This window comes from Astatotilapia calliptera, chromosome 4, assembly GCF_900246225.1.
Source record: "Astatotilapia calliptera chromosome 4, fAstCal1.2, whole genome shotgun sequence".
Classification (NCBI taxonomy): Eukaryota; Metazoa; Chordata; class Actinopteri; order Cichliformes; family Cichlidae; genus Astatotilapia; species Astatotilapia calliptera.
Genome location: NC_039305.1, coordinates 10,766,371 through 10,781,413, shown reverse-complemented (window position 1 = coordinate 10,781,413; position 15,043 = coordinate 10,766,371). Strand labels below are relative to the sequence as shown.

Below are 15,043 nucleotides of genomic sequence, written 5' to 3'. Positions count from 1 at the left end.
TGCTTCCCTGATAGAGAGCGTCCCCCGGACTTTCCCACATGAATCATAGCATTATGTTCATCATCGATCAACAAGCAACAGGCTGACTGGTTCTGGCAGTGAGTGCTTCACCGTCTGATTCAAATCATTAATGACTCACAATTAAGTTTTCATGCAAGAAAATAGGCTACTCTGTTTAATTTGCTTATGTGCAGTGACGCCTAATAAGGTCTACAATGAACACATCCACTACTTCCAGACTGAAAAACAGCCAGACTGTAATGGGGGAACGAAAGACGGAAACTATAAATGTAAGAAGATTTAAATTCAATCTTTTGAGAGATATGAAGCTACGAATACTTCATACAAAGGGAAATTGAAAATGTTTTTTTTTTCATAGGAAAGAACAAATAATTAGGTTACCCGTGCAGTTAAGTTTTCACTTCAGTTTTCAGAATCCTGTAAAAACCCCTAGCACTTAACACTGGTTGATGACATAAGGACATCTATGTCATTTGGAATTTTGTATCTCTCTATCTTTTGTCTTCTGAGAGTTGTGAAAAGGGACCAGGAGGATGAGAAACGATGAAACAAGCAACACCCAACAGACTGGAAAGTGTGTGTGTGGGGGGTTACCTGTTTAGTTTTACCTGTGAGATAAGCAAAACAAAACATAACATTTCTTCTCACCTCTTGACCTTTTCTTTATTCATTTCCCATATCTGTTCTGCACAGTCAGCAACCATATCTTTTATCACAAGTGTGGCAAATCTTGTCTTTCTTCCAACTTTATTCTCTCCAACACAAATGTAAACACCAGCACTGGTAGACGTGGCTCTAGTGATAGTGACAGACTTCTGGCGCCTCTTAGTGGTCTCATTTCACAGCCGCTGTGAGCTGTGTAGATCAAGCTGATGTTTGGGGGAGGGAGGGTTACTAGAGCTTCAAAAAGAATCACAGCGACTGACGATGGATCTTCAAATCTCACAACAATTTCAGAAAGCGACAGTGATACAAGGCAATCTTCTACAAGTAGACTTATGAAGTTAGAGCTTTTCTTTTCTTCTCTTTTCTAAATTAAGGAATAAGTCAACAGTATCCACTCAACAGCTACCCTGAGGTACCCCTGAGCAAGGTGCTGTTCCCAGGCGCCCAATGGCTGCCCACTGCTTTACATAGTGAATGGATTAAATGCAAAGAGGAATTTCCCCACGGGGATCAATAAAATCTACATTATTATTATTATTAAAGGATGCATTAGCAAATTAACTGTAAGATAAACAGTGATTTAAATGACAAGGTGCAGGTTGTATTGCTGCAATAGAATGATCCTAAGATTGTTTGTGTTCTCCCCGTCGCATTTCCAGTTATAGACAAGAGGAGGGTTTCCCTTGGTTTCACAGCTCAGGGTAATATCAGTGCCCTTAAGTTGATAGATATCATTGTGTTTAGTTTAGCTCAGGAGCATCAAGAATGGCAAGCATAGTTTTTCACATTTAAACAATGGATAGCTAAACTGACTTGAATGGTTTTTGTTTTTTAAATCTAAGCTAAAAGTTGAAATAATGCTCTGTTTGTTTGGACACAGTGGGATGTTTACTCACAGTGTTCAGAAACACTGTGTGAATGAGGGGAAAAAACAGGAAGTTGTGGTGTCTCCCTTAGTTATGCTGCAGTTGACGTGGGCTGCTGGGGGGATTTTTATGATACGCTGGGCATTTATTAATCTCTTTATCTCTTTAAACATCTCTGTGTTTTTAGCCTTTTTGTATTTAATCATTCTTTGCTCTCACTCCAACCAGTCAACCAGTCACATTTCTTCCTGTTAAAAGGAAGTTATTCCTTTTTTCCTTCCCATTGTACAAGTGCTTGGTCATAGAGGGTTGTGTGAATGTTGAGGTTTCTCTTTGGTATTGTATAGTCTTTACTTTACAATTCGAAGCACCTTGAAGCAACTGTTTTTATGAAGTGGCACTATATAAATAAAACAGAATTAAATTGAACTACATTTTTTTTCTGCGAATGTTCACTCTCAAATTACAGGATTCATTATTCAGTGTTTTGGTGTGATTGTTAAATGATGTGTCACAATGCTTTCATTGTTTTTATACGTCAGTGAAGTACTGAACAGGAACAAAACTGATGACATCACACAGCAGCCAGTTCTGCTTTTTTCTTCTATTGAACAACTTTTGGATTCTCTGGCAAACAACATTAGATAAAAGTTAGTTACATATACATCATCATTTTTAATTTTCTTAGCATTACATTGTATTCATTTCAAATTAATTTTTTTGTATGCAATAGGTCTTTACTGCAATTAATGAGAATCATCTAGCTTTATTTTTGCACTCAAACTTTCAGTCTAACAGTATAAAATCTCTTTGTTTTTAAAGCCGGAGCTTTTATTTCTCATTTCAGTGTGCTGGTAAACTTTACAGAGAAAGGATTTCCTCCATAGTCTTCTACAATCTCAAGTGGATCCAGGATAAGAGAGTTGAGCTCTGTTATGATGTCAGGATCTTTGCCTCCCTCTTGTGGTTCAGGCCACTAATGCATTTGACTAAAGCTTGAGCTGTAGCTCCTATGCTCCTATGTGTAACGTTATAAACACAATCTTTTGATCTTTTAGCTTCAACAACTCTTTCCACAAGTTCATGCCTTCAATATTCCTCTTGAAAATCAGTATCAATACACTTTTCAGCTCCTTAGGCTTCCTCTCATTCTCCAGGATTTTGTTAAACAGTCTGGTTAGAGTTGACTGTCCTCTCTCTACCACCACAGGCATGTCATCTTGACCAACCACCTTTCCACTCATCACCCTCTTCATAGCTGCCCTCACTTGCTCCTTACTAATCGGCTGCACTTCCTGATTTTCAACTAGTCCTTGTCTCTCTCATTTTCTGAATTCAACAGCTTCTCAAGTACTTCTTTGAATGTTGTAAATAAATAAAGAATCACAGTGACAACAGATACAGATACATGACCTTCCACCCTTTGAGGAACTTTGAGGGGCTCAGAGTTCCCCTGAGCTGGTACTTCTCCAGAGTGAAAATAGCCAGTTGAGGTGGTTCAGGCAGGAAATGGCAAATCTTGTCTTTCTCACAACTTGCAACACACATGTAAATGACAGCATTGGTAGACGTGGCTCTTGTGACAGTGATAGTCATCTGGCGCCCCTCAGTGGTCTCTTTTGCATTCACAGCATCTATACAGATCCAGTTGATGTTAGAGGGAGGGTTGCCATCAGCATTGCAGCTTAGTGGAACATTCTCACACATTCTCAGGGTGTAAATAATCCCACTGGTTAACATTTAGTCACTTTGATCTCATAGGTTGACAGGTGAAAGAGAAAAGGACTGTCTGTGCAACCAGAGTTGTTTGAGCTCACAACACTTTAAGAATACATTAGTATTGGGTGGCAAGCTGATATCCAGAGTTCACTTAGTGGAAAATAAGGAGGAAATCTTACAAAGAACAACAGCAGTGTAAGGTGCTGAGGTTGCAGAAGGATGGACTGATAAGATCCGAAGCAGGTGCAGGAGGGATCTCTGGTGCTTTGGGTCCTAAGTGCAGCACAGCCTCACATCTGAAAACTAATCCAGGGTAATCTCTCTTGGGAATGAATCTTAAAACAGACGACACATTGACCGGATTTCCACAAGGGTCATTAATATTTTGTGTGTGCACAGTTTCATTGCCTCTTTACCACTTCACTGTGAGCTCCTTCATGGGAGCAACATTGGTGACATTGCATTTCAAATCATACTCTGTGCTCTCCGTCATTGGACTATGATCCATTGCAGAAATTGACGCAGTCTGAAGTTTTTGTAAATAAATTAAAGTAAAAATAAATGATGTCAATGAAGACACATTTTTAGTAATTTTGTCTTGATGTCTTTCCATCACCGCAGATGATTATAAATTCAACAGTCAACATGTGATTAAAATGTAACTTTAGTACAAGCCGTTTAACCTTGTGGTACCTGTTTAGAAATCACCACAATATTTATACATATTTCCCCGTTTTCAGATGCTCAAAAATAGTTGGACAAATCAATATCATTTTAAATATAAGAAATGTTATTTAATACCTGGATCCTATACAATCCTTTACAGTATCGCAAGTCAAGACATCATGGACATTAACAAATGTTATTTCTACCTTGAGTTTCTCTGCCAGGATGTTGAATAAGCTAATTCAGTTGCTGCTTGTTTGTGGCTCTCTGTGCATTCAGTTTTGTCTTCAGTAAATGAAAGTATGTTCTGTTGGATTGTACCAATGTAACTGGCTTGGCCAATGAAGAATATCCAATTTCTTTAGCTTGAGAGACTGCTTTTGGTTAATGATCCATTTGCATTGTAAAGTGGTGTTGGATCAGGTTTGCATTCAGCATTTTGTCTGAGTCTGAGCAGAGAGTATAGCCCTGTACACTTCAAAATTCATCCTGCTACTTCTATCAGCAGTCATCTCATCAATAAATACCAGTGGTCCGATTCCACTGGCAGCCATACATGCCTCCACCATGTTAAACAACATGCTTCGCATCATGAGTTGTTTTTCTCCTTCTCTACAGATTTATCTTCGTCCGTGTCAGAAGTTCACCTTGTTTATATCTGTCCAAGCTCTTTTAGATGCTTTCTGCCAAATCCAGTATTGCATATCAAATGCAAGTTGAACAGTTGAAATCAAGTCCAAATTGTTTATTTGCAAAATCCTAGGAGACAGGCATCACCTGACCATAAAACTACTTGTCATTCGATTGTCCTTTGAGCCTCAGAAAATGCTCTTAAACTGTCACGGTTCTGGGTCAGTTTGACCCAGTATTTTGAGTTATGTTTTGGTTTATTTTTCAATGATAGATTGTTCTTTATGTTTCTCTGGTGCTTTGTTGGGTTTTATGATGAATCTGCCTTTCAAGTTACTTTGGTGTGTTTGATTGTTTCCTTATTCTCTTAGTGCTTGTGATGATGATGATGATTATGATGATGTTCTATGTTCCAGCTTATTCTGGTTTATTCTTAGTTCTGCCCGTGTTAAGTCTATGTTTCTTAGTCTGCATCCTTGTGTCTTATTTCCTGTTTTATTGTGAAAGTCTATGTCCTATGTTAGTGTGTGCCGCTTTGCTCCCCCTGTCTCGTTAGTCCAATTTCTCCCAGCTGTGTCTCCCTCCTGTTGCCCATTCCCTGATTACCACCCTGTGTATATTAGCCCTGTGTTTTCCTGTGCTCAGTGTTGCGTCGTACCCTCAACTAGCTGTGTGTTCTGCTTCTATGTGCTGCAGTTTTGTATTTCTTTTCCAGTGTCTCAGTCCTTGGTTCCTCTGTTCAGACTTTTGTTTGTCTTTTGGTGAGTTTAGTTTGTTCGAGGCTTTTCCCAGCAATAAAGCTGCGCTTTAAGTCTCACTTCCGTGTCTGAGTTCTGCATTTTGGGTCCACCACTCCTGCTTGCCTGCCTGCCACACAGCGATTCATGACATAAACAACTAATGCAATAATTTTTTTTTTAAACCTCATGACTTAAAGTTTAAGCTTTAAGTCACGAGGTTTGGTGTTTTAAGCACTTCAATTGCATATTGATTATTTAATGTAAAATTGTGGTAAAATGATAGGATCATCAAAATGATGGCATAAAGAGACAAAGTCGCAATAACATTTATTTAATTATGTATGGAGTGACCTGTGTATATCGGACATTATGACATCAAAATGAGAAGAAGGCAGAGACAAATTAGTAGGCATACGTCAATGTGTAACTCTCCAAAACGTTATTGTTTTTTATTTCTACACAGTGGTACAAACACTTGAATGAGAGCAATTACAGGCTACTAATACCATCAAGAGTGAGCAATTAAAGTGACTATTCTAGCAATGAACATCATTCTACCAAAAATTGTATCAGTTCATTTGAGCAATGATGTAATCCATGTTTTCTGGAAATGTATACATAAAGATAAGCTGTGCAACACAATTGTACCTTTATCTTTGATAATATTACTCTGAAACCTTTGTTTTTCTTTTGGTTTCTGTACTTTATTTAAAAAAGACATCTTCATCCTCGTGGTTTCATGACTTTTAAATTCGTAGATCCTTCAAGTACATTTCTTACTGCAAAACGTACTTTATTTTCATTAAAATTAGAGGTTCTAGAGTTTTCTTTAATTTAAATGTTCTTCTAAATGAAGTGCCACAGGGCTGACCAAGAACAAAATAGGGGTGCACCACGGGAAATCTGAATATTTAATTTTTAATTAATTTGATTTTAGTTTTGATTTTTATTCTTGCTTCAGAGATTCTGGTTCTTGGTGTTGTTCAAACATACATCTGGTTTATTTATTTTTTTTCATTAGTAATCTGTTCTTCTTATGTTCTGGGTTCTTGTTATTCCTCTAATCTTCTAACTTCATTTATCTCACCTTATAAGTTTATGTGTTACATTTAAGTTATTTATTATGGCACCTTGTGAGAGGTCATTTTGGTTCCTACCTGGTAATGTTTATGGTGGAATTGTTTGTAGAGTGTAACATCCACTGTGTGCCATGCGTGTCAGGGAGTGAACAGAGTAAAGTTCACAGTTTTGGTATTAAGATAGAAGAGACTGTAGCCTCCAATGCAGCCACAGCCCAGAGCTACCACAATTTATCCCCTCAGTCTTCCCTTTGGGGATTTTGTGTTGTACTTTGTGGAATTTTACAACCACACTAATTAAAGGGGCCACTTTTTGTTAAATCCTGCTTGTCTCCTAATTTTACTTTTGGGGTTTTATCCTGCAAATTGTGACAGATTTGTATAATCTGTCACAATTTGTATAAAGTAAGTGTGCTATGTAGAATGTCTGTGAAGGTTCTCAGTCATCCAGGTCATCGTAGTCCTTTGACTGCTATGTAGAATGTTACTTTTCAGAATGATATCTAGTATTGTAGGTGTGTTTTTCATCACAATTAGTAATCCATCCAAGTGACATCAAAGGGGAGCAATCATATATCAGTGGAGGGGTTATTCCGCTCTAACGCATAATTAAAAAAAAAAAAAAAAGCTGAATTGGTGATTCAAAATGGCCTGAATCTAGAGACTGAGCCATCTGTGACAGTCATCAAGAAAGGGTTCAATGAGACTTCATAAAGTATTACAGGACTCAGAGGAAGGCATCTCTTCTTCTTCAGAAGACTTAGGGACTTCCATCTGCCACTGAGGGTGCTTAAGAACTTCTACTCCTGCACCATCGAGAGCATCCTGACAGGAAACATCTGCACCTGGTTTGGGAACAGCACCAAGAAGGACAGACTAGATCTGCAAAGAGTGGTGCGCTCAACCAAACGCATCATTCGATCACAGTTTCCTGACCTGCTGTCCATCTACACCAAGCGGTGCAAGAACAAAACCAGGAAGATTATGAAGGACCTCTCCCATCCCAACAATGGACTCTTTTCACTGTTGAGGTCTGGGAAGCGCTTCCGCTCCCCAAGGGCCAAAACAGAGAAAATGAGGGGGAGCTTCTTCCCCCAGGCTATTTGGGCCCTGAACCAAATGCAGGACTGGACTCTCATTCATCACGTCACTGTTTTTATTTGCACACTTCTTCCAATTTCTCTCTTAAATCATTATTTGCGCATTCTTTTTTTACTGTAAATTTCTAAGTTAAAATCTGTAAATTTTGTCATAATCTGTAAATCTGTAAATTCTTTACCGTCGTTTAATGGTCGGGCATTGCACAGAAACAAGCACTTCACCACTTGTCTGTGTATGGTTGTGTGTGTGGTAAATAAAATTTGAATTTGACTACAGGGTTCTTTTTTGTAACATTAGACACCAACTGGTGGCCCTTGAGTTTAAAAAAAAGCCATTTCTAAGTTGTTTTCAGTTTTTATATTATGACCGTTAATCTCATTCTTCCTCTTTTCTTCCTCTATTTAATATCATGCAAGCGAAGCAGATTATACTCTCACTGAAAGCTCTTTGCAAAAATCAATTTTCAGGCCAGTCAGATTATTCAGAAAGCAAAAAAAGCTTTTCCAAAGTTATCCCAGCAATTTGAAGGAAGGTCCTGTTGAATAGGATCCAAGCACAATATAACCACTGACTGCTCCAGCTTTGTCTTTCTTCAACACATATAGCTGATTAATTGTTTAATAACCATCACACTTAAGCAATTAATTATGCTTGCCAGCTTTTAGCCTGGTTTTTCCAAATATTTAACATGATGAAGGAAATCAGGTCAACGTAGCTTTCCTATCCACATCACTCTCAAAAATCGTAATAAGCCTTAAAGAGGAAGCGATCTGATCTCCACACAGGATGCCAGCCAGGAGGCTGTGCTGTAACCCGACAGCCTCCACTGGTTAAAATCATCCTATTGTTTAATCCGTGTTCTTCAATGAATTATGTTATAAAAAGTATTCTGTGGACTCTGGAAATCAGTGATTCCCTGGCAGAGAGTCCTGGACTAGCAGATAATCACCCTCTAATTCAGATCATTAATAATTCGCCTTTAAATTCTGGCATATGACATAGACTACTTTGTTTAAATGCAGTAATACCTGTTAGGGCTACACTTGATATTTCACAATTAAAATGAACTGTGGGTCAAAAAACATAAAAACAATAAAAAAAAATTAATTCAAACATAAGACATAATATTGCTAAATGTTAATTGTTTTTACAGCAGTTTCATGCACTGTTTAGCAGACATATACATAACATTATTAACTCTAAAGCATAACCTTCTTATTATTTTAGATATTTCTGCTATTTGTTTTCTGGTATATGAAGTTGTTTAATTCAAGGAATTAATTTATGGAAAAATTAAATGTACATTTATACAATATTATAGGACAAATCATAAATTACATATGCAATTAAAATTTTACTTCATTTTTCATAATGCAGGGAAATATCCTAAGCATTACTACTGACTGTCAGAGGGACATCTGTGGCATTTGATACTATGTCAAAAGAAGAATGCCAATTTTTTCTCTTTCTATAGTAAATAAAGACCAGGAGGATGATGAGGCCAATGGCAAATACAGCGAGCAACACTCCAATGACTAGCAAAGGGACCTTATCTGTAAGATAAGCAAAATAAAAACAACATTAAAATAAGATCAGTTCTCGATGTCATATATTGTTCATTTTAAACATCAGTTATCACTTTTCTTTATACATTTCCATAACTGTTCTCCAAAAAGTAATCATACCTTTTATCACCAGTGAGACAAATCGTGTATTTCTCCCAGCTTCATTCTCAGCAACACAAATGTAAATGCCTGCATTGGCAGACGTGATTCCTGTGATACTGATAGTCTTCTGTTGTCCCTCAGTGGTCACGTTTGAATTCACAGCAGCTGTGTAGATCCATCTGATGTTTGAGGGTGGGTTACTGTCAGCACTACAGCTTAAAGTAACATTCTCACCCTGGAGCACTTCCTTGCTTTCATTTCCATTCTTGAACTCAGGGGCATCTGTGGAAGAAATACATGAGAGATTTAATAAGATAAAAATAGTATGCTTCAAACTTTACTTTCATCTAAAATTATGTATATTCAATATTGACAAATCATTTAAAAAGATCGTGTGATTCTGTTGCAGAGCTCTGAGGTGGAAAAAAAAACATGAAATACGTGGGTGGAAATCTTACAGAGGACAACAGCAGTGTAAGGTGGTGAGGATGTATTAGGGAGGAACTTTGGTCCTTTAGGTCCGAGATGCAGCTCAGCCTCACATCTAAAAGTTAATCCATTGTAATCTCTCTGAGTGGAGATTCTCAGGGTAGAAGATGCGTTTACTGGAGTCATAGTGGAGTCATTAAACATCTGTGTGAGCACAGTTTCATTGCCTCTGTACCACGTCACTGTGAGATTTTGAACAGGAGCCACATTGATGACATCACACTTCAGATCATACTCTCTGCCCTCCACCATCGGAACATGACCCATGTCAGACACTGACACAAAGTCTGGAGTTTCTGTAAATAAAACAATTTTTATTTTTTGGTATTACTGATTTACAATGTAAAAACCAAATTTAATGTCTAACATTATTACATCAGTACAGGAAACATGCATTTCTAAAAGTGTTAGTTTGCAGGTGCCAGAGTCACATTTTGATTTCCACATAAGGAACATTTGAATTGGATCAATTAGAAGCTGCTTGATATTACCATGTCTAAGCATGTCTTTAATTATTGCTTTCTTGCATATGCATTTTTCAGTTCATGCAGGTCATAATACAGTAACACAGTCTGTGCACATGTACTTACTGTAAACAGCGATGAGTGGACTCACAGTACACTGGGATCCATCAACCAAAGTAGCATAGCAGGAAGGACTTGGAGTCCACTCTTCTAGTTTTTCAACCCTCCAAGTGACAACAGGAGGGCGTTCAAATCCTGTACCTCCAAATGGAGCCTCCCAGCCCATTCCTTCAACATCTGTGGCTGATGTGCTGCAGTTGATTAAAATTGGATCTCCAAATTTCACAACAATTTCAGAAGGTGTCAGTGTTAAAGGGCAACCTGCCATTAACAAGCACACATGTTAACATTTAAAACTGATTTTGGATATAAAAAGACATAAGTCCCTAAAAAAAAGGACAGTAGTTGTAAGGTAAACAGGGATGTGTACCTCTTGGTTCAGCATGAACATAGAATGTCTTAGTTATGTTTCCTAGAATACTGGGAGCTGTGCAGGTGCAGGTTGTGTTGCGGTTTACTAGGGTGATATTGAGACTGTTTGTGTTCTCCAACATATTTTCCCCATCACAAGTCCAGCCATAGACCGGAAGAGGGTTTCCCACAGCTTCACAGGTCAACATAATATTAGTGCCCTCACTTGAAGACATCACATGAGTTCTGTTTTTTGTCTTTGGTTCAAGAGCATCTGAAAAAAAGAAGAAAACAGAAGATTGTTATTTACACAGTTTTATATATATATATATATATATATATATATATATATAGATAGATAGATAGATAGATAGATAGATAGATAGATAGGGGTGCAACGATACACAAAATTCACGGTACGGTTCGATACTTTGGTGTCACGGGTCAATATTTTTTCGATACAAAAAAATGTTCATGCCTTTTTAATTTGTCATTTATTAAAATTATAAATATATATTTTAACTCAAAAGTACAGTTTTTAAATTTAATGTTGCTGAAACAAAAGTAATTAAAAAAATAAAATCTGATTGAGGAATCACTCATCTTTGAAAAGGAGAGTTTATTACAGAGAAATGGCTCTTTCCAAAATAAAAGCTATACTATACGCTTCTTCTGGGCTATATTCTCAGCAGCATATTGTAGCGGGTCAGGGCTGTTCGGGGTTCTGTTTGTACAGTTATGTTTTGTTTATGTTGCCATAGTGACGGGTGACGCCCTCTCGCTGCGACGGTGTGTCCTTCCGGGGTCAGAGGGCGCCCTGTGTGTTGTTGTTGTTGTTGCTGTGCGGTTGCCGCGCTGAGCAGTTAGCTAGCGGCAGTGTTCTTCTGCAGATGTCAATAAACGGCTGTGCTCCCTGGCTAGCTCACGGGAAGCAAGACCAAACGACACCTCCGTCTCCTCCTTGTCTGAGCTCGCCACATTGGTGTCAGAAGTGGGATGATGGTGGCACCCCATGTTCTGACCCGAGTGACTTTTCCCCCCGCCGGTCGTGACCGGCCGGTGCGCCAAAAGAAGGCACCTGGACGTTTGCAGGACTTTGTGTGGGGCAATGGGGTCGTCGGGGACGACTGACCCCTTAGGTGGGGGCTATGTAGCGGGTGAGGGCTGTTCGGGGTTCTGTTTGTACAGTTATGTTTTGTTTATGTTGCCATAGTGACGGGTGATGCCCTCTCGCTGCGACGGTGTATCCTTCCAGGGTCAGAGGGCGCCCTGTGTGTTGTTGTTGTTGTTGTTGCTGTGTGGTTGCCGCGCTGAGCAGTTAGCTAGCGGCAGTGTTCTTCTGCAGATGTCAATAAACGGCTGTGCTCCCTGGCTAGCTCACGGGAAGCAAGACTAAACAACACCTCCGTCTCCAACTTGTCTGAGCTCGCCACATTGGTGTCAGAAGTGGGATGATGGTGGCACCCCATGTTCTGACCCGAGTGACTTTTCCCCCGCCGGTCGTGACCGGCCGGTGCGCCAAAAGAAGGCACCTGGACATTTGCAAAGTGAAAGCAAAAAACAAGCGCAAATTCAAACGCAATTTTAATATGTCACATATTGACAGTGGCTCACCGATGCCAATGACATAATTATCCAGCTACATTTCCGAAAGAATGCAAAAACATTGACATATATTTTTCCTTCCTACAATAGCCCGACAGGCAGGGCAGAGATAGATTTTGGTAGCCCGACTGGAAAAATCGCTAGCCCCGGGACGTCGGGCTAGCGATTTTGCAAGCCTTGCATCTGATTGAGGAATCACTCATCTTTGAAAAAGAGAGTTTATTACAGAGAAATGTCTCTTTCCAAAATAAAAGCTATACTATACGCTTCTTCTGGGCTATATTCTCAGCAGCATATTGTAGCGGGTCAGGGCTGTTCGGGGTTCTGTTTGTACAGTTATGTTTTGTTTATGTTGCCATAGTGACGGGTGACGCCCTCTCGTTGCAATGGTGTGTCCTTCCGGGGTCAGAGGGCGCCCTGTGTGTTGTTGTTGCTGTGCGGTTGCCGCGCTGAGCAGTTAGCTAGCGGCAGTGTTCTTCTTCAGATGTCAATAAACGGCTGTGCTCCCTGGCTAGCTCACGGGAAGCAAGACCAAACGACACCTCCGTCTTCTCCTTGTCTGAGCTCGCCACAATATTAAACATATCAGGTCCCCATAAGGAGAATCATGTGCTAACGGCTGTCTAAATGACTTGGGTAAAGTTTGTAGCATGCATGCTTGTTGGTTTTGTCTGCTTCCACTTGTCTTTGCACTAGGATGATGTCGGCGTAAATGTGCAGTCATATGCGTTGTGTTCCCACTAGTGCTGTCAGCGTTAATCTCGTTGAAATGACGTTAACGCCACAACACGGCAAATCGCCGTTAACGAGCTACCCCTGATCGCCTGTGCGTGGGGCTAGATGGCCAACACGTTAACGAGCTAACTGCGCTAACACACTAGTTCCCACCCATGTAATTGAGCATTGCGTGGCACATCCAACATACTGTTTTACTTTAGTCCATGACGCGCTTACCTTCAGGGTCATACGTCACATGCAAACCAAAATAATTCCAAACGCCAGATCTGAATGAGGGTGGGGGAGGTTCAATTTGCCATGTTGCAAGGAGAGCTTAACTTCTGTCTCGCTAGCTTGCCCTGCGCTCTTCCTTCTGACGAGGCTGTCTGTGTTGAACGCTCAGTGGATCTGCGCTCGACAGTGCAGCCTAGGCGGAGTAGTCGAACGCAAATTCACTGAGCGCTCAACACAGACAGCATCGTCAGAAGGAAAGTTGATAAAATAAATTACAAATTTTGTATTGTTCGATACATATGCGTACCGAACCGAAAGCACTATATCGAACGGTTCAATATCGATACGAGCATCGTTGCACCCCTAATATATATATATATATATATATATATATATATATATATATATATATATATACACATATATATATATATATATATATATATATATATATATATATATATATATATATATATATACATATATATATATATATATAGATATATATAGATATAGATATATATAGATATATATAGATATATAGATATAGATCTATATCTATATCTATATATATAGATATAGATATATGGCACCCAACTACACTGGTTTTGACATTGTTTTACTGACTCAAAATTGGAAAATTAAGTGAATGTTGTATTTTCCTAGAAACATTAGGATATTTACTTACAGTGGTCTGAAACACTGTGTGTTTGAGAAATGGCATGAAGTTTTGGTCCATGCAGTCCAAAGTCCAGCTGAGCTTCACATCTGAACTCAACTACATTTTTCTCTCTGGTTATGTTGACTCTCAGGATACTGGACTTATTTGTTGTGTTTTGTTATTGAAGGGTTGTGTGATGATCCTCTCATTGTTTTCGCGCCAGTTGCAGGTAAGTAACGCTACTGTAGCTCCTACTGGTCATAAAGTTTCCAGCGAGCAAAGTTTCAACCGACAGACCCATGAATTGTTGACCACCACACTCACTTTATTGATTGAGATCAGAAGTTTGTTCCGCAATAACACATACCTGTAACTCTTCCATCAATAATAATTTGAATGTTTTTGTCTTTTGTTCAAATCTCAGTATTTACAAATCATTCTTTTTATTTTTGCTTTTTCCAGTTACCTTTACTTGTAACTCATGGAGGCCATTGAAATTAAATTTCCAACAATAAACTAAGCGTGAAGTTAAAAGGGAAAGTTAAAAGTTTTGTCTCTAACCATTATTAAATAAATTAATACACAGTATGTCAGATCCACAGAGATGTCTTCAGCACTCACCACACAGTGAAAAGATGAGCATGAGGAAGCCCAGCATTGTGGCAGACAGCATGCAGGATGATGGAGGTGGATGGAGGAGATGAGGTGTCATTCAGGAACATCCAGAAAAAGTTCAGTTTCAGGATTTGCATTAGATGTTGTGAGGCACAGGAGTCAAAATTATCATTGAAGGTCCTCAGCTGATAATCATTAAAATGGCAGTTACGAAGTTATGAATGCACAGTTTTGCATTCATAGACACAGTTGTATATATCCAACTACAATGAAACTAGTTGGATATATACAGGTCCAGTCTGACCTAGATCAGCCTCGGTGTACAAAGATTTGCAGCACCTGTAAAACAAGATCAAATTTGGAGCTTTCAGAAAAATGTAAGGCTTTCGTGTACAATTTGGGTCAGTTTAGAACATTTTGGGGAGTTTTATACTAGCAAATGTCAAAATGGGCCAAATTTCATTTGCTCTACCCATGATCTCTTGCAATGGTGTTGGACATTGCAAGATTAACAGTAACTCCAAAATGGGATGTTCAGGAATTATGGGAAGAGCGTCTTGAGTTTTCCTACTTTCTGACTCTCAGTATTAAAACTATTTATAAAATTAAGTTAATGTTCTGTTCAGCATGAT

General features: G+C 38.9%; 1 protein-coding gene and 1 long non-coding RNA gene across 2 annotated transcripts in view; one reads left to right on the top strand and one right to left on the bottom strand.

The window, feature by feature from the left end:
• Positions 1–43: 43 nt before the first annotated feature.
• LOC113020556 (uncharacterized) lies at positions 44–3,788 on the top strand. The gene is made up of 3 exons (XR_003272208.1): positions 44–98; positions 195–290; positions 2,401–3,788. It is a non-coding gene; the product is annotated as an uncharacterized LOC113020556 (long non-coding RNA).
• A 4,953-nt stretch (positions 3,789–8,741) lies between these two features.
• LOC113021526 (hemicentin-1-like) overlaps positions 8,742–15,043 on the bottom strand; it is a 29,943-nt gene continuing 23,641 nt past the window's right edge. The window contains exons 19-24 of the mRNA XM_026166283.1: positions 14,418–14,487; positions 10,599–10,853; positions 10,235–10,489; positions 9,614–9,940; positions 9,174–9,437; positions 8,742–9,041 (exon numbers count right to left, since the gene is read on the bottom strand). Of these exons, the coding sequence (XP_026022068.1) occupies positions 8,875–9,041; positions 9,174–9,437; positions 9,614–9,940; positions 10,235–10,489; positions 10,599–10,853; positions 14,418–14,487 (1,338 nt within the window). The 3' untranslated portion in view covers positions 8,742–8,874. The remainder of the gene's footprint in view (positions 9,042–9,173; positions 9,438–9,613; positions 9,941–10,234; positions 10,490–10,598; positions 10,854–14,417; positions 14,488–15,043) is intronic.